General features: G+C 42.4%; 1 protein-coding gene across 1 annotated transcript in view; it reads left to right on the top strand.

The window, feature by feature from the left end:
• BMP6 (bone morphogenetic protein 6) overlaps positions 1 to 21,112 on the top strand; it is a 194,272-nt gene that overhangs the window by 112,189 nt on the left and 60,971 nt on the right. Inside the window, exon 2 of the mRNA XM_068236864.1 lies at positions 17,487 to 17,679. Coding sequence (XP_068092965.1) covers positions 17,487 to 17,679 — 193 coding nt within the window. The remainder of the gene's footprint in view (positions 1 to 17,486; positions 17,680 to 21,112) is intronic.

Below are 21,112 nucleotides of genomic sequence, written 5' to 3' on the forward strand. Positions count from 1 at the left end.
CATGCTATTTATAAGCACAGTTTGCATAGTACCCCGGCATCTGCTACATTATCAGGTGCCCCCTGCGCTTAAATTACCACTAGTAGCCAACAATTGAGGCTAATAACATTGCAGGTGATATTAATGGTGGTGCTGAAAATATTGGCAGATATTGTTAGGCGGGGGATGTCTTTAGGGTTAGGTACCAGCAAGGGGGTCCTTAGTGTTAGGCGGGGTGGGTGTTTTTAGAGTTAAATAGCACCAGTGGGGTCCTTAAGGTTAGGCATCGATTAGCGTTAGGCATCAAGAGGGAGGGATAGTGTTGGGGTAAGGTTGGGTTAGTTCTTTGTAAAACATCAATAAAGATTACCGATCTTTTACTATCAGAATTAACTAATAGAATATCTGTAATTTTACTGATATTCTTCTAGCGGTCCACTCCCAAGCCCAATTAAGGCTTGTTTATATGTTATGTATCATTTTTTAATGTCAAAAGTTACTGTAATGGATTAGCTATAACAAGTTTAAGTATCCCCTGAACCCATGCCACGTGTTGAGAACCTAGGCTTCAGTGCACAGTTATTAGGAACACAAACTACCCCTATTCCTTTCTCCTTTGGGATTATGATATATTTTAGGCTTGAGTGTTACTTTCAGATTAGTAGTAGTTCCATCCTCTTGCCAGTTTCCTAATGTTCTATTTTAGGTTTACTGCTGCTGGATATCACATTACATATTACTGTTCATGCTCTGTTTTTCTGAATGTAATAGATGGATAATGTACTCAACACGAGCGTAAATTCTTTTCTTCTAAGCTCACCAAAGACACGTATAATGTCCCCATTCTGCAGGTTTTCAAAAAGTAATTTGTGCCCAACTTACTGAATACATTAAGGAAAACATGAAAAGACAATTAAATGCTAAATATGGAGAGGAAAATTTGTCCCACAAAAACAGATACCATATGTGTACTGTTCTGTTAACATAGAGTGACATTTGTGAAAAGCTTTTCTTCTCCAATGAAAAAATCCATATGTACTATCTGGACATAAATCCTTATTTTTTTTTTCTTTTACTAATTTTTAACTTTATGTACATTTTTAAAATGTACATTTTCACAATCATTTAGCCATTTGTAAAATTCTTATTAAAAACATTTTTTTTCTCAGTCTCTGCATTTTTTTTCAGGGTAAATTATGTCCTTTGGAACTATTGTGGTAAAAATGTGGTCCTATCATTAAAAGAGCAATAGGATTCTCCTATTGCTGTACCGTGTCCACCCCTGGTGGAGGGGTGATTTACCCCCTTTTCTGATCTACAGAGAGCGACTTCTTAATCCTGAGTGGACAGGTCTAATCTCCTCACCTGCTATACAGTGGTTGCCTTTGTGTTAACCCACGTTTGTGAGTATACTCTTCTCACTAATTATCTTTACTTTATTTATGCTGAGCATACTACACTATATTGGGCTCTCGGTTTCTCTAATTTTATTACTGTCATTAAAAGAGGCTTACATAATGCTTTTTGTACTGCCCTTAACAAAGAGCAATGCCAAAAATAACAGAAATGTCACTGTTTCTGAACAGGCTTTCCTCCTTAAGTGTTAAGGAAACTGCAAGTGCTGCATATCTGTGAGTTCCAGGCCCGTGGGACAAAGCAGCAGGAAGGAGTGTTGGAATGTTGGCATAGATCTAGCAGTTTTCACCAACATTGTGTATGGGTATCCCACACTGGGAGTGGCTTCGTTATTGTATTTCACACTGAAGAAATAAGCAAGCCGTTCTGCTTTGTGAGATATGCAGCAGAATATATTGCATGTAGTCTCTCAGCATCTGCTTAGATTCCCTTCCAGCTTAGATCCAGAAGTTCAAATATATATTTTCCTTCTGCTTTGAAGTCAGTCCAACCAAAAGAGATTCTTTAGCATTGATACTATGCTAGCAGAGGTACTGATTTGGGGTTCCCTGTGTCTGTCTGATGGTAACATCTCCACATCCAGCCATGTTCATTAGAGGAGATCTCACACAATCACTATCTTGAAGGACATCCTGGAGAACTGAACAGGTAGAGTGAAAATCCTGAAGCCCCATTTGGAAGAATGATACTACAGGTACATGTTTAAGGGCTCGTTTCCACTATAGCGAATCCGCATGCAGGCACCGCATGCGGATTCACATAGTCAATATAAGTGGATGGGATTGTTTCCACTTGTGCGTCGTGCGGGTGCGTTCCGCATGCGATTTCGTCCGCGGTGGAATCCAGGCGATTCCGCACCGCAACAGTGGAAACGAGCCCTCAGGAATTAAAGGAATGAGGAAGTACGGTATGTCCTATTGCTCAATATCTGTTCCTGAACTCTTTGAAACTGTTTGAATTGAATGGCAGAAGGTTTCTACAGTCATGCTCAAGCAAAAACTATAAAGCCTTCCCAGATGAGCTTGGGCTGTTTTAGCATCAAAGGGGGAACCGAACCCTTAACAATACCAATAGTTTTGAAAGTGTATATTTCATAAGCTCAAATAGTCTATGCAATGCACTGACAAACTTTTGCCCGAGCTGATAACATGTTACTGATAGTTAACTGACATCAGCTACTATAAATCAAGCAAAGCTGTATACCGTATGTGCAGCCAGATGGCTGCAGAACATAGTCATAGTTATGGGTCTGCCTGATTAATTAAGGCTTTAACCCTCCTGGCGGTCTAATAAATTCCGCCAGGAGGCAGCGCAGCAGTTTGTATTTTTTAAAATCATGTAGCGAGCCCAGGGCTCGCTACATGATAGCCGCTTCTCAGCGGCATCCCCCCGCCCGCTTCGATCAGGAAATCCCGTTCAAAGAACGGGATTTCCTGGAGGGCTTCCCCCATCGCCATGGCGACGGGGCGGGATGACGTCACCGACATCAGCGACGTCATGACGTCATTGGGAGTCCCGATCCACCCCTCAGCGCTGCCTGGCACTGATTGGCCAGGCAGCGCGCGGGGTCTGGGGGGCGTTGTGGCGCGACAGATAGCGGCGATCGAGCGCGGGGCAGCGGTGATTGGTGTGCTGACGCAGCTAGCAAAGTGCTAGCTGCATGCAGCAAAAAAAAATTAAGCAGATCGGCCCAGTAGGCCCTGAGAAAACCTCCTGCGTGGCTTACCCCGAACTACGTTCGGGGTTACCGCCAGGAAGGTTAATGAACTAGGTGATATTTTCACAACTAACTTTAATAAAATGCCCTTTAAACCACTAGCAGACAAGAAAATACTCAAAATAATTTTGATAGTACTTTTCACCTAATTTTTGGTACTTTTTCAATTGCTAAGTGCTGAAAAGTGGTTTTAAAAAGAAGTTGAAAAAATAACTCCCAGAAGAAAACTCTTGGGCCCATATTCCATTCATTTTTTCCCCTACAATTTCTCCTAGAAAATACATTTTCATCTTCTGTTTAAATTAACTTTTCAGCACTTAATGATGGAAGTTATGGGGGAGAGAATAGTGGATCCTAAAACACTCCTCCTCAGTCTGTATGCTGATTCCACTCTCTCCTCAAACTAAATTATTCTTGTTAAAATGATGTGCTTCTATGGCAAACGAGAGGTATTCCACATGTGTTGTGCTGATACCCCTCCATCCTCCTTTTGCTCCAAATGCCTGAACAAAGCCATGACGTGGTACAAACTCTCCTACCTTTATTGTAACTGCCCCTCTAAGTTCGATAAGATCTGGCAGAGATGGATTGACTATACGGCCTCGCTTGACATCTTGGACAGCTCTTCAGCATAAGTTGGTGCCTGTGTGATATAGCTAGTTGTGTAATTGGTGGTTAAGCTATCCGCTTAGATCTGTGGGCTCCATCTTTGCCTGCCCACTGCACTGAACTACTAGGTAGGGGAACAGGGGGGGGGGGGGGGTTAGGGGGTTGCGAGGAGATGGGTTATTATGTACTGTTTTGTTGTACTGTATGTAAAAAATCAATAAAATTCAATTTTTAACAAACTTTTCAGCACTCTGTAATTGAAAGAGTGCCAAAAAGTGGGAAAAAATACAGTCAAAATAATTTTTTAGAGTCTTTTATTGCTTGACGGTGGCTTAATAGACATTTTATTAACAAGATGTGAAAATATCAGCCATGAGAAAACTTAGGAGAAAGACACAGAACATTTACCGTATATACTCGTGTAAAAGCCGACTCGAGTATAAGCCGACCCCCCAACTTTTACCCCAAAAAACTGGGAAAAATGATTGACTCGGGTATAAGCCAAGGGTGGAAAATGCATTAAGAGGACCTAAACTCAGAACTTCCTCTCTGCTCTAAAAGATATCCAACAGCATAATAAGCTAAAAAAAACAACATTTTAACCTTTAAAAAAAACATTTCTTTGTAACACCTGATACAAAACCCTCAATAAATTTGCAGTGTGCCCACTTCCTGCTTTCAAGGAAGCAGATATAGCATTAACATCCTGTGTGCACCCATTAACTCTCTGCTGAGACAGACAACTGAAGTACAACTTGTACTTAGCCACAGAAGTGGAAATAAAGACAGGCTAAACTCTCTGACAACATACAGGGTGCATGAGAGGGAATAAGACAGGCTAAACTCTCTGACAACATACAGGGTGCATGAGAGGGAATAAGACAGGCTAAACTCTCTGACAAGATACAGGGTGCATGAGAGGGAATTAGACAGGCTAAACTCTCTGACAACATACAGGGTGCATGAGAGGGAATAAGACAGCCTAAACTTTTTAAATACATACATGGAGCATTTAATTCCCTCTGTCCTGTGCAAGAGTTCAGGTCCACTCAGCCAAGTAGCTCAGTGCGGCCGCGTAAGCCCCGCCCACCGCCACCATTGCCAGTGTTGTAAAGTGGTACGATTGGTACCTTGTTCTCCCCCATGCTCCATGCGCTGCCTCATAGGAATATGTCCTGCAGCCCTCTCTATCCTGTGTCCCGGTCGGGGTATGCAGAGCTGCGGTGTGCGGTGCGTGCGTTTCACTTACCGATGCACGCATTGATTCCTCTCCAGGCCAGTCGCAGGCTCCTTGTTATGACGCCCTCTAGTGGCGCCTCTTATCATATGCATCACTGGAGGGCGTCATAACAAGGAGCCTGCGACTGGCCTGGGGAGGAATCAATGCGTGCATCGGTAAGTGAAACGCACGCACCGCACACCGCAGCTCTGCATACCCAGACCGGGACACGGGATAGAGAGGGCTGCAGGACATATTCCTATGAGGCAGCGCACGGAGCGTGGGGGAGAACAAGGTACCAATCATACCACTTTACAACACGTGGCGGAGGGGGGCGGGGCTTACACGGCCCCATTGAGCTGTTATTTAAACATTGCGGCGCAAGATGCAGGGACGGGGAGGGGGGGCGCACCACAAAATAATATTGACTCGTGTATAGGCCGAGACCCCCACTTTGGGGGCATTTTTTTACCTCAAAAACTCGGCCTATACACGAGTATATACGGTATATTGCGCTAGCTTACTGAACAGGAAGAGCTGACATTTGAACCCTTGTCTCCTGTGTCAGAGGCAGAGTACACTATCCTGCCACTGCTACAATATCCAGCCAATGCTGGGACAGGGGTGCCTCTAGCCATTTTGTCACTCCAGGCGGGAAAACCTGTGGCGCCCCCCCTCCCCACCCCTTTGTCCCCCCCCCATGAAAATAATTGTAATGTGGCAATGTTTCACCATAAAATAATTGTAATATGGCAATGTTTCGCCATAAAATAATCATAATATGGCAATGTTTTGCCATAAAATAATCGTATTGCCGCAATCTTACGCAGAAAATAACGTATTGCAGCAATCTTTCACCAGAAAATCATAATGTAGCAATGTTTCACCAGAAAATAATTATAATGCTGCAATGTTTCACCAGAAAATAATCGTAATGTGGGCAGCATTTCACCAGAAAAGAATCATAATTCTAGCAATGTTTCACCATAAAATAGTCGTAATGCAGCAATGTTTCAGCATAAAATATTCGTAATGCAGCAATCTTTCACCAGAAAATAATCGTAATGTGGGAAGCATTTCACCAGAAAATAATCATAATGTGGGAATCATTTCACCAGAAAATAATAGTAATGTGGGAAGCATTTCACCAGAAAATAATCATAATGTGGGAAGCATTTCACCAGAAAAAAGTGCATCTGTAAAAAAAAAAAAAAGGATTTACTCACCTGCAGAAAACTCTTCTCCCGGTGCGCAGCTCCCCGATCACCGTCCTGCTGCCAGCAGCTACGGAACTCCCGTAGTACTGACAGGCAGAGAGCAGGGCTACGGGAAGATGGCGCCTGAAACCTTGTACTAGAGACACAAATACTCAGAAATTTACAGAGGCGCCAATACAGGATGAAATGCATTCAAATAATATAAAATGGGATTATTGGTGAACTTACCTCCCCAAAGAAGACATAACGGTAGTGTATCATAAAAATACGGTTTATTCTGACACCAATAATTCTGCAATGCGTTTCACGGGTCTAAAGCCCGCTTCCTCAGGCCACATACAATAAGGAGTAACTAACCAAAAAATACACAAAAACAGATCTTTAGAACAAGGGCATAGTTTCCCAAAACTTTTTAGCAGAAAAAAAGAGAGTATACACTTAAGACATTCCATATACAGTTATTCCATATTCACAATCAAAACAATGAACTCAATCTTAGTCACCAAATTCCATATACAATTATTCAGTACTCCAAATCGTAACAATTATCTCCATCTTAGGCCCCGTTTACACTTAATCAGTTGGTATGCGTTAGTGTGTGTTAGTGTGCGTTAGTATGCATTTTTTCCATAGCAGTGCATTGGTAAGAAGATTTCACTTAAAACGCATTAAGTCAGTAGGTCTAAGATCCTGTGCCTTGTCCTTCTAGTCCTGTACCATGTGAACTTACTCATTTGTTTTACCTGCTACCTTAACTCTGTGCCATGTTATTACTTGTTCTTGTTATGGTTATAAACGTTCTGTCTACCTTTTATATGCAATATATGAATATGCCCTTTGCAAAGGGCTATGCCAAATGCACCTATGTTTCTAACTGAAAATCTTAATAAAACATTTGAAACGAAAACGCATTAAGTGTGAACTGTGCCATAGGAAAACATGGGCGTTAACTTGAAAATCAGTTTTCTTTCAGTTATTACTGAGAGCAACTGATTAAGTGTAAAAGGGGCCTAAGTCCCTATATGAGGTCCCTTTTAGATTCAATAAACTAATACACTTTATGAATAGTCCTAGCATATGATCTATTGATACCTTCTGTTTTTCACAGTGTCATTACAAAGAGGCCAACCAGGATACATAGTGGTTGTCCGTTTATGCAGAAACTAGCGATTGCAGGAGAATAACTATTAAACAATCATTCGTAAGCCATTATGTTAAAAACATGTGAACCATTACATTAAAACCACCTGATAAGCATACCGAACTTTACTGAAAGTGTTTATATGGATCAGAGAACAAGTATAATAAAACCACACTAACTTGAAAACAATCTCTTAACCTCCCTGGCGGTAAGCCCGAGCTGAGCTCGGGCTATGCCGCGCAGGGGGAGATCTCAGCCCCTGGTGGGGCGATTTGTGTGCTGTAAAGTGCTGTGCGCGCAGCCAGCACTTTGCTAGCTGCGCGCACAGCTTGATCGCCGCCGCTCTGTGGTGATCGGCCGCACGCAGCGGCGAAAGAGGCCCCCCACCAGAGCCCTGCGCTGCCCGGACAAATAAGTTCCGGGCAGCGCTATGGGCTGGATCGGGTGTGCCAGACGTCAGGACGTCGGCTGACGTCCATGACGTCATCCCGATCGTCGCCATGGCGACAGGAGAAGCCAAACAGGGGAATGCGTTATATACGCGTTCCCCTGTTTGCTATAGATGCCGGCAACGATCGCACTAGAGGGACACATGCACCCTCTAGTGGTGTTTCATGTAGCTACCACTCTGGTAGCTTTACATGAAACAAAACAAAAATTTTTTAAAAAAACCTTTTTTGCCAATTTGGCAAAAAAAATTAACCGCCAGGGAGGTTAACCACTTGAGGACCCACCCTTTACCCCCCCTTAAGGACCGGCGCTGTTATAGCTGATCTGTGCTGGGTGGGCTCTACAGCCCCCAGCACAGATCAGTGTGCAGGCAGAGCGACCAGATCGCCCCCCTTTTTTCCCCACTAGGGGGATGATGTGCTGGGGGGGGTCTGATCGCTCCTGCCTGCCGGGTGTTGCGGGGGGGGGCACCTCAAAGCCCCCCTCCGCGGCGAAATCCCCCCCCTCCCTCTCCTACCTGGCCCCCCCTGGTGAACCGGGCTGCACAGGACGCTATCCGTCCTGTGCAGCCAGTGACAGGCTGTCCCCTGTCACATGGCGGCGATCCCCGGCCGCTGATTGGCCGGGGATCGGCGATCTGCCTTACGGCGCTGCTGCGCAGCAGCGCCGTACAATCTAAACAAAGCGGATTATTTCCGCTTGTGTTTACATTTAGCCTGCGAGCCGCCATCGGCGGCCCGCAGGCTATTCACGGAGCCCCCCGCCGTGAATTGACAGGAAGCAGCCGCTCGCGTGAGCGGCTGCTTCCTGATTAATCAGCCTGCAGCTGGCGACGCAATACTGCGTCGCTGGTCCTGCAGCTGCCACTTTGCCGACGCACGGTATAAGCGTGCGGTTGGCAAGTGGTTAATATAGAGTAGCTAGAGTAATCACATATAAATGGTGTGTCCGATATGTTAAAAAAAAAAAAGTTTTCTTACCTGTTAAATGTCAAAAGCGTGTATAACGCCTCTGTGTCAAGTACATTAATAGATCATTCATAGAAATTCATTTAAATTCATAGATCAGGTTCTGTATAACTTGGGTGACTGCATTCAGCACCTAAAAGTGCAACTCAAGCTTTTCCACATTTTTGACAGATTTGATATTGGATAGCCAGTGATGTGATACAGGGCAAAAATCGGGTGTGTCTGATCTTTAGACAACATAGGGGGGTTCCCATAAAAACTATATTGACTGCCCAGGATGAGTTTAATCCAATATGTGTGTATAGCTTTTAGCATCATCCCATACAGATTACCCAAATCCAAAAAGATAAGTTGCGCGTCAATCTTGCTTATTGCACACAGCATGAAGATCTCCCTATGAAGAGAATGGAAATGCGCACATAGTGCCCAGTACTGCTAATTACGCAGATTCTTACACCTCGTGCTGCACTCCTGGGGGATGTGCCACCACCTGGGAAATACAATGGGTAGACCCCCCCCCTCGTGAATTCACTCACCAGCTCCAAACTTGCACCATGCATATCATATATTAGACTTCGCTGTCCAGGTGGTATTCCAGGTAAAAAAAGAGTTCCAGGCTTTATAAAAACGAGTTAAAAGGCAGTGGGTGACAGACCTCTCCTCTCCATGGCCGCGGTACACAGGGTAGTGCGTCTCCACGATCCTGCCGATACTTCCTGGTGACGTCAGTGCGCTCCCTAGCTCCGCCCTACGCATTTCGTCTCAGTGACTCATTCAGGGGCTGGTTACGCACTGACATCCAGCCTCTGAAATACCGCCGTGCGTGTCACGTATCCCCGCAACCCCGCCCTCCTCGTTGCTAGGCAATCGTGTGGACGCACTTTACATGAATTGACAGCAGCCTCACGGACATTAAAACAATGATAACAATGATAATAACAATAAGTACAATAAGCAGAATACATCTTTCTACCTCTACCCTCTCGTACATGGTCAATTACTATTGCACATCTCCTCATCCAGCACCTCCATTCTTATCTCACGGGGCTAATCTGTGCAGATTTGTGCAAATCACCCTACATCTCCCCGAAATACCTACCCTATTCTACAAAGCATTTCACCAGAAAATAATCGTAATGTGGGAAGCATTTCACCAGAAAAAAGTGCACCTGTAAAAAAAAAAAAGGATTTACTCACCTGCAGAAGACTCTTCTCCCGGTGCGCAGCTCCCTGATCACCGTCCTGCTGCCAGCAGCTACGGAACTCCCGTAGTACTGACAGGCAGAGAGCAGGGCTACGGGAAGATGGCACCTGAAACCTTGTACTGGAGACACAAATACTCAGAAATTTACAGAGGCGCCAATACAGGATGAAATGCATTCAAATAATATAAAATGGGATTATTGGTGAACTTACCTCCCCAAAGAAGACATAACGGTAGTGTATCATAAAAATACTGTTTATTCTGACACCAATAATTCTGCAATGCGTTTCACGGGTCTAAAGCCCGCTTCCTCAGGCCACATACAATAAGGAGTAACTAACCAAAAAATACACAAAAACAGATCTTTAGAACAAGGGCATAGTTTCCCAAAACCTTTTAGCAGAAAAAAAGAGAGTATACACTTAAGACATTCCATATACAGTTATTCCATATTCACAATCAAAACAATGAACTCAATCTTAGTCACCAAATTCCATATACAATTATTCAGTACTCCAAATCGTAACAATTATCTCCATCTTAGGCCCCGTTTACACTTAATCAGTTGGTATGCGTTAGTGTGTGTTAGTGTGCGTTAGTATGCATTTTTTCCATAGCAGTGCATTGGTAAGAAGATTTCATTTAAAACGCATTAAGTGTGAACTGTGCCATAGGAAAACATGGGCAGTAACTTGAAAATCAGTTTTCTTTCAGTTATAACTGAGAGCAACTGATTAAGTGTAAAAGGGGCCTAAGTCCCTATATGAGGTCCCTTTTAGATTCAATAAACTAATACACTTTATGAATAGTCCTAGCATATGATCTATTGATACCTTCTGTTTTTCACAGTGTCATTACAAAGAGGCCAACCAGGATACATAGTGGTTGTCCGTTTATGCAGAAACTAGCGATTGCAGGAGAATAACTATTAAACAATCATTCGTAAGCCATTATGTTAAAAACATGTGAACCATTACATTAAAACCACCTGATAAGCATACCGAACTTTACTGAAAGTGTTTATATGGATCAGAGAACAAGTATGATAAAACCACACTAACTTGAAAACAATCTCTTGAAAATAGAGTAGCTAGAGTAATCACATATAAATGGTGTGTCCGATATGTTAAAAAAAAAGTTTTCTTACCTGTTAAATGTCAAAAGCGTGTATAACGCCTCTGTGTCAAGTACATTAATAGATCATTCATAGAAATTCATTTAAATTCATAGATCAGGTTCTGTATAATTTGGGTGACTGCATTCAGCACCTAAAAGTGCAACTCAAGCTTTTCCACATTTTTGACAGATTTGATATTGGATAGCCAGTGATGTGAGGCAGGGCAAAAATCGGGTGTGTCTGATCTTTAGACAGCATGGGGGGGTTCCCATAAAAACTATATTGGCTGCCCAGGATGAGTTTAATCCAAGATGTGTGTATAGCTTTTAGCATCATCCCATACAGATTACCCAGAAAGCTCATGGTGAACCGGAACTCCCCAAAAATCTGGTTTACTGATGTGTTTCAGATTAGTGGTAGCCCAGTAACAGAATTCAAGTATTCAGTTCTGTCCAGGGGAATCAGTTTGCACAAAATGCTACATATATTTTATAATATATATATTTATATACTCACACACTGTTAATGGGCATCAAACCTGCCAGTGTTATAGAATACAGTGGAAGTCTGTAAGAGATGTGATTGTGATTGACGTTTCCTCTGAAGACTTCAGCTGGATATCTATTAAACACGTATTGTTTTTTTTCTTGAGTACAGCATATTTCCAGCATACTTTATGTTCTGTCAGCAATTTTTTTCAAGCATTGCACCATTTTGAAAAATTGTAAAAATAAATGCTAACATTTGTGTAAACCTGAAAGAATGTTAGGCTACCATCGCCTCGCATTCAGCCATGAAGTGCTTCTGGGAAGCAGCACGTTCTACGACTACCATAATAGATATGCCTGTGTCATTCAAACCCTAATGTAAAGTGATATTCCACCTTTAAAGTCCAAAAAAAGAATATAGTACCTATATGTGTGCTTCTAAATTGACAGATATATACTTTCAATATACTTTAGCATTTGATCATTCTAATTAATTGTAGGAATATGTGCCAACAGTTTTCATTGATTTTGGAGGTATATGAGATGAGCTAAACATATTGGGATGCATTCATCTCCAGACATGCTTATCTCCTGAGGCTGCTGTCATCTGCATTGTGCACAACGTATTTGTAGTGTACTGCTTAAAGATTAAACAGTCGTTTAATTTATAGTGGGTTCTGATTGGTCATCGTCATTGGTCATCTTGATTGGTTAGTTACAGATAAAAATGGGCCTTTATTAGTTCAAGTGTAATTCATACAATTTTCATTTTATTTGTCTAGGTTAGAGCAGAGCCACAGTTAGGGCATCACAACCAGTTGCCCTGTGAGTGACTGGGGGGGGGTCCCTCCCTGCTGAGTAACATACATTTAACTGTTTCCAGGCTCCAGTAGTGTGCATTGAACAGGAAAAGCATCTACTGAGTTCAGGAATTCCACACTGAGGTAATCAAATGTTGTGCATTTTTTCAGTCACAGAGCTGAATTCCTTTTTTATCGGCTCATTAATTCACTGGCTATCCAGAGCAGTTTAGCTCAGATAAAGAAAAAGAAAATCTTTTCTTCCTTTCCTCTTGATATCTCCCTCTCTAAAAGAATTCCATTAGCGTCACCCTAATTATTATAAGTATTTACATAGCATAGTAATAGTCTAATTACCTACCATAGTATTATTATGTATTTATATACAGTGGCTTGCAAAAGTATTCGGCCCCCTTGACGTTATCCACATTTTGTCAAATTACTGCCTCAAACATGAATCAATTTTATTGGAATTCCACGAGAAAGACCAATACAAAGTGGTGTCCACATGAGAAGTGGAACGAAGTTTGCCACAAGCCATGTGGGGGACACAGCAAACATGTGGAAGAAGGTGCTCTGGTCAGATGAGACCAAAATTGAACTTTTTGGCCAAAATTCAAAACGCTATGTGTGGTGGAAAACTAACACTGCACATCACTCTGAACACACCATCCCCACTGTCAAATATGGTGGTGGCAGCATCATGCTCTGGGGGTGCTTCTCTTCAGCAGTGACAGGGAAGCTGGTCAGAGTTGATGGGAAGATGGATGGAGCCAAATACATGGCAATCTTGGATGAAAACCTCTTGGAGTCTGCAAAAGACTTGAGACTGGGGCGGAGGTTCACCTTCCAGCAGGACAACGACCCTAAACATAAAGCCAGGGCAACAATGGAATGGTTTAAAACAAAACATATCCATGTGTTAGAATGGCCCAGTCAAAGTCCAGATCTAAATCCAATCGAGAATCTGTGTCAAGATCTGAAAACTGCTGTTCACAAACTCTGTCTATCTTATCTGACTGAGATGGAGCTGTTTTGCAAAGAAGAATGGGCAAGGATTTCAGTCTCTAGATGTACAAAGCTGGTAGAGACATACCCTAAAAGACTGGCAACTGTAATTGCAGCAAAAGGTGGTTCTACAAGGTATTGACTCAGGGGGCTGAATAATTATGCACACCCCCACTTTGCAGTTATTTATTTTTAAAAAATGTTTGGAATCACGTATGATTTTCGTTCCACTTCTCACGTGTACACCACTTTGTATTGGTCTTTCACGTGGAATTCCAATAAAATTGATTCATGTTTGTGGCAGTAATGTGACAAAATGTGGAAAACTTCAAGGGGGCCGAATACTTTTGCAAGCCACTGTAGTAGTAGTGTAGTAGTAGTGTGCACACCTCAGAAGAAGCTCAGAAACCGCCTTGCGAAACGGTCGTAGGGACCGTGCACCCTCTGGCGCCCACACCAGCCACCTCCAACACATCCAGGTACAGCATAGACGGTTTAGTGACGTTCATGCCTTGTGATTTTAAGCATCTCACATGTTACCGCACCTCATGTTGTTATCGCTACAGCACGTCTCCTTTGTTTTGCTGCACGAATAAATCATGAACCATAGTGCCGGACATTTCCTGTCTTTTCAAGTTTTGCAAGCCACTGTAGCACTGACATCATCTTCGGCACTTTACAGAGTACACAGCCATGTCACCGACTGTCCCCAGAGGAGCTCACAATCTAATCCTTCCATAGTCATAGTCTACAAATGAACATAATAACAGCAAAAAGAAAAAAAACCCATAAGCTTGCGAAAAGTTAAAGTCCTCAGATAGACTCCATTCAAATCCAGTAAAACAACTTCAGCGCTGTATGGTACTCCAATATTTCATTCCATCACCAACACCCTTCAAAGTGCAGGCTTGCCGGCTTCCAGAAAGACCCAAATCATAAGGTCTAAGCATTTGCATGGTAACCACCACGATCAGAGTTTCCGGGATTAGTCTCAAACTTCCATATACCCGCCGTCCTCTTTCATACAGCATAGATACTCCCAGCAGATAATACGCAGATCTAAGTGTTCTCCATTTAAAAAGGATCACTATTTAATAAGCATAAAAACATATACAAATACTCACTTGTGACAGGGACCCGTAGTAGAATAGCGCGTGTGTCCAAATATAGATCAGTGGGGGCTGCTCTCCCATCCGCCATCCATCCGCCCGACCAGGTTTTGCTAATGCATCATTAGGGGCTTGTAGAATAGATTCTACAAGCCCCTGATGACGCGTTAGCGAAACCTGGTCGGGTTTGTACATACACACTATTCCACTACGGGTCCCTGTCACAAGGGCCCGGATGTGAGTATTTGTATATGTTTTTACACTTAATAAAGAGTGGGGGGGGAGGGTAGATGGGAGAGTGAGGGGGCCCCAGTAAGTTTACCCAGTATAGGGCCCACAAATGTCTGAAAGCAGCTCTGGGTTAAAGTATGTGTGTGTTTGTGGGTACGTTTTGTGTGTGTCTTTGTTTGTGCGTATTTGTAAAGGTATAATAAAAGTTTAAATACTGCTGCAGGAATGTGCTGACTGATGTTTAAAACCCAGTTAATAGGCTAGGAACACTAATAAATTTTCACAGACCCGGATGGGGTGCAGTGAGGGGTACAACTAAAAATAAAAATACTTGCATACAAAACTTTGTGCAGAGGCTCTGTGGAGCATGCTTATGTGATAACTGACAAGGAATCTACAGTGTAATGGAAGATGCGGATGAGATCTGGTGGGAGGGAGGTGCATGCATTTCGTAATACACATGGCGACCGGCCTTGATGATCTCTCCTGACTATCACACTCAGGAATTGGTGAAATTAACGATCTGACTCCAGAATTTATAAAAAACAGGCTCTTTTTTATTTCTGTTTTAATAACCACAAGCTACAACCAGCAATGAACTAAGACTCTAGACAATGATGACAGATACATGTAACGATATGGTGAGATGATCTTCTTTCTTCTTCTTCTTCTTCTTCACGACTCCTTTCGTGGAGGAATCTATCATCTTCTTCCTCTCGACTTCCTACCAATTGATGTAATGACCCATTGTTAAGCTATGGTAGATAGGTTGGACCCCTTGGGTCCTATATTATGTTATGTTATGTTGTAACCAAAAATGAAAATTTTTCAATAAAAAAAGTTTAAATACTGGAGTTGATTCACAGAGCGCCTTTAATATTGCCGAGTGCAGACATTACACAGCAATATTGCTGGTACTAACGCTAGCAGAGTACCAAGCTTTGTGCAATTAGCTTGGCCTGCGGGGCATGGATACTGAGAACACTGCTAAAGTATCACACCTTACGCTACTTGTGTAACACGCATTACCGTAGCTACACTTGCAGTATGTACTTCAAGTTGTGCTAATAGTGCAGCATGCGGTACACTGCTGCCATTAGTACTGAGAACAGACTGTGCACAGCAACATTAACAGTGCTATGTGAATCAAATCATTGTTTCTAAGGAGACTTAACATAAGGCATGATATTTTCATTTTTATTAGTTCAGTTTTTAACTTATAGAATGTGCATACAGCAGTGCTATTTGTCTTCACATTATGTTGCTTATGGGCAGCACGGTGGCGTAGTGGTTAGCTCTCTCGCCTTGCAGCGCTGGGTCCCTGGTTCGAATCCCAGCCAGGGCACTATCTGCAAAGAGTTTGTATGTTCTCTCCGTGTCTGCGTGGGTTTCCTCCGGGCACTCCAGTTTCCTCCCACATCCCAAAAACATACAGATAAGTTAATTGGCTCCCCCTAAAATTGACCCTAGACTACATAGACTACAGTACTTACACTACATAATATAGACATATGGCAATGGTAGGGATTAGATTGTGAGCTTCTTTGAGGGACAGTTAGTGACAAGATATATATATACACTGTACAGCGCTGCGTAATATGTCGGCGCTATATAAATACTAAATAATAATAATAATTATGTCACTTGTCAAAATAATACAATTTAGAATACAAACTCACATGTAATGCCATAGTTGATCTTTCAAAGAGACGAGTTGAAGATGATACTGTGTGCAGTACAAACATTCATTCAGGAAGTAAAATGACCTGTAAAACACCATTGTGCCTCTTAAGATTAAACTATAGAAGGAAAATGCTTCTAACTCAGGTTGGTTTCTGATGGCTCTCTGAGCAAGGTACGGTAATTTGCTAATGCATGTAGCTTGAAAACAGACCGATCAAATGCTCTTGCTGTGGTATTTGATTGTCCAATTTTTAAGCTGCATATATTTGTATAAAATTTGATCAAACTTAAAATCATTTGCATCTCATTGTCCATCCCTACAGTTAATCTATAAATATGACTAGCCACTGAAAGACGAGCACATCCATACTGTGCATTTATTAGCAGAGACAGATTAAGGTGAAATGGGGCCCTAGGCAAGTAACAACGTAAAGCCCACCTTTGGTGGTCACCTGGTTATTTATTTATTCTGGTAAGATTTGGTGAGGACCATCATCAACTGGGCCCTTAGTTTCTCTCCAGACCCTAAGCAACTGCCTTAGCTTTCTTGTGGATGATCTAGCTCTGTGCATGGGACTGGACTCGCTGGTGAGCAATATGGATATGCTCGTCTCTGGAACAACTCAGGAGGCAAGTAGTTCTAACGGATTTGTGAGAAGTGGCAAAAAGCTATTCGACCTAGTAGGTCGAACAAATTAAATCAGGGATTGCATAGGAACAATGGGATGGACCAAGGATCGGGAGTGCTCTATATAGTAACGCGATAGATAGTATAGTATTCAGAGTCTTCACTCTACTTAGATATGTATCAAACCTATGCCGGTATGTTTTTGGGACATGGGAAGAGACTGGTACATCAGAAAGGAACCTACACAAACACAAGAAGGACATACCAGTATAAACTTCATGCAGATAGTGTTCTGAGTTCTGACTGGGATTCGGACTTGGAACTCAACTGCTGCAAGAAAGTTAACCACTTAGCCACCATGCTATCTCATATAAGTATTTTGGACATTTTACCATGTAACGTAAATTCATACTAGTGTTTGGGAAATGTTTGTTCCTATTCACTTCAAGTCTGAAAAAAAATGTTAAACTCATGTTTTTTTGTTTTGTTTTTGTACTTTTAGTTGAATATGACAAAGAGCTGTCGCCCCGTCTAAGACATCATAAAGAATTCAAGTTTAATTTATCACAGATTCCAGAGGGAGAAGCAGTTACAGCGGCAGAATTTCGAATACACAAGGACTGTGTCCTGGGCAGCTATGAGAACCAGACTTTTTTCATCAGTGTTTATCAAGTATTAACGGAACACAAAAGCAGGTAATGTCATAAAGATAGGGATTTAATGACCCCAACAAGGATTGTTCTTTGCCTCTTAAAGCTGAACTCCATTTTACTGTTCCTCTTGACAATGCTTCTGAAGGATTTATGAGAATTCTTGTAAAACTCTTTTGAGTTAAAGGTCAGCCCTACCCAGCTGTGATATTTAATTTGCTAATAAGTTCAATCACAAGCTGACTTTTTATGTCTCTGAAGGAAATCTGTAAGTAAAAGGGAAATCCAGCAGACCTCGCATCCCAAAATGCAAGGGACTTTACTAAAGCAAGGAGCAACACAATCATGGTTGATTATAAAAGTGTAACAGGTCTTGTAGCAGATGCTATGGGATCAGCAGGTGAGGGACTAAGTATGTATCTAACTTGCCAGTGCTGAGGGTAGTCTACTTATCTCCATCACTATATACACTGTTGTGCATGACTTTTCATTGCTGGGGGATGGGTTTAGAGTGTTTTTTTTCTTCTGCAGCACTTTATGTAGTCATTTTTAGAGGATACCTGACCCTAGAAAAAGCTGCCCAAGGTAAGCACATAGGTATGTTCATGCTAGATCTATATACCTCTGTGCATTGTTCATTCCTCTCTTTTTTCCTCCTGGGTCCTATAATAAATCCTTTAAAAAATGTGTGTTTTGGCTAGAATGAAATCTTCAGACAGGAAGAGTCAGGCTTGCAATGATATTCCCTCCTATCACCCTTTCATTCCCTTTCCTTCCATGCTCTATTCACTACCCTTAATGGGAAGCTGATAGAAGGGAACATTGTGCACGGTGGCGTAGTGGTTAGCATTCTTGCCTTGCAGCGCTGGGTCCCTGGTTCGAATCCCAGCCAGGGCACTATCTGCAAAGAGTTTGTATGTTCTCTCCGTATCTGCGTGGGTTTCCTCCGGGCACTCCGGTTTCCTCCCACATTCCAAAAACATACAGATAAGTTAATTGGCTACCTCTAAAAAAATTGGCCCTAGACTACAGTACTTACACTACATAATATAGACATATGGCAATGGTAGGGATTAGATTGTGAGCTCCTTTGAGGGACAGTTAGTGACAAGATATATATATATATACACTGTACAGCGCTGCGTAATATGTCGGCGCTATATAAATACTAAATAATAATAATAATAATAATAATAATAATAATAATTGTGTCAAGCCTGCCTCTTTCTGACTGCAAATTTCAATTTAGCCAATAGTCAGATTTTTCAAAGAGTGATTATGGTCACTGGTGGGAACAGAGAGAGGAACAGAGAGGTATGTGGATCCAGCATGAAAACACTGTACCTCGGTGCTTACCTCAGGTAGCCTTGCTGGGTCAGATCTCCTTTAAAGACATTGTAACTAGATAGCCAGCTATAATACTATATATGTGAAACTATTTCTCATTGTTTTGGGGAGAGTGTCACTTCTGAGGTCAATGTTAAGGTTAGGATAGGTGTTAAGGTTAGTAAAAGAGATGTTGGGGGATCATTTTAGGAATGGGAAGCTAGTATTAAAACATTTGTTATGGCAGCTTGTGTAAATTTACCAATACTTGAATTATGTGGCTAATAACAAGCCTGCCAACCTACACACATTTTTATGATTTTACCAGAGTGCAAGATGCATCTGCTTCTTTGTCTTTTTTTTTTCAAACATATCTTATTTCAAGTTTTTCCAAAACATAACAAGATGTCATATCTGCTGTGTGACACATGTTGGATGTTCCAGGGTTTTGTTTTGTATAAGTTAACAGGGCCTTTGCCCCTACCCTTCTCACCCTCCACCCACACCACAGCTTCTTTGTCTTGTAATTATGAACTTCTCCATACTGTAGTTATTAACCAAGACTGGAGTTTAGCTCTATACAGTTTAAATAATGATCAACTAAGAAAACATGACTAGTGCAAATGGCTGTTAGAAATTACTTGCAAGGGACAAATTCCTTAAAACTCTTAAAACTTAAAAACATCCTCCAAGAATAAAAAAGGATAAATTATGATTGAGTAAACTAAGAAATCTGAATATTCACTGATAAATTATAATAGGTTTGTAGGCTTACATTTACATTTGCTCCATTGTTTATTTACTTTGTGTGATCATGACTTTGGGACTAAAGCCCCGTCTACACGGGGAGAGGTTGTAGCGATCCGGCGGCTCGATTAGCCGCCGGATCGCCTCTTCCGCGTGCCCGCCGCGTCCCCGCTCGCCGCGTGTGCGCCGCATTCGATTCCCCGCTCGTGCCCGCTCGTCCCCGCCGGCGCCGCTTATCTTCCGCTTGATTCCCTGCCATTGTCCCGGGGAGCGAGCAGGGAATCGGCGGTGCGGAGATCCGTCCTGTCGGATTTTATCAATCGAGCCGCATCAGCATCGCGGCCGCATCTACTCGTGTAGATGCGGCTTAAGAGCTGAGAGGCCTTCTGAAGACTGACAGCTGCTGCCCTGTGAACGTTCTGGACAAGCAAACAATATAATAGTTCCAAGTGTATTTTTCTGTCTCACAAAAGAGACATAGTTGAGACCAATGTAAACAACTGTGGGCCCAGTTAAGGTTTTTTTAACCCTTTCCAATGCAAGGAGATTTGATTTTTTCCACTTCAGCTTCAATGTCAGACATTGTCCAGGACCGATCTAGTCTGGCAAGGTGTTTAGATCAAAGTGTCGGCCTAAGTCCAACACTTTGATCACTACTGACCCCACACTGCACCACTGCACAACGTAATATAAAGTCAGACATTTTTCTCCCCTTTGGCACCATGCTGCACCATGTAATTATGTAATTACAGTAGTGACTTTTAATGTAGGGTGGAGGAACAGCACGCAAGCTTCCTGCCCTGCCTCTCCCCCCCCCCCCTCATGATGTCTGGGTTGCCTCCTCACACTAGTGCGATGAGGTAGGGACCCCACCAGCACCCACTGCAGCAGAAACCTCAGATCACCCAAGTCCCCCATGCACAATGGTAAGTGTTGGGGGGAATAATCTGAAAATAGAATTGGAAAGGGTTAAATGTGCAAAAACAATTTTTGTTACTGAGAGAGTCATAGCAGTGTTGTTATCCCATATTTTCCTGGTATCTAGGATCCCCCTGTTGTCATGAAGAACACAGACTAGTGGCAGATACCCTGCTCAGCCTGTTGGTTGCCCAGTCAAATGTTCAGTTTGCACAAAGAGACTCTCAACCAGCTGCCAAGGAAAAGAGGAAAAGAAAACAAGCAAATAGAAAGTGACACAGGACAGCAAACCACTAAACTCAGTACTTCTTGTTGCCCTTCCCTGCCGCCTCCTGTTCCAGGAATACATGTAAAAATGTGTCCATAGTATTTTACATAATCCAAGCAGAACATACTTTGCAGAGCTGACCCAACAAGCAGTGTTGCTTGAATGTGGCCCTCAGTGGTTTGAGGAATGACCGGCCAAATAAGTTCCATAATTCAAGAT

The sequence above is a fragment of the Hyperolius riggenbachi genome, chromosome 5 (assembly GCF_040937935.1).
Source record: "Hyperolius riggenbachi isolate aHypRig1 chromosome 5, aHypRig1.pri, whole genome shotgun sequence".
Classification (NCBI taxonomy): Eukaryota; Metazoa; Chordata; class Amphibia; order Anura; family Hyperoliidae; genus Hyperolius; species Hyperolius riggenbachi.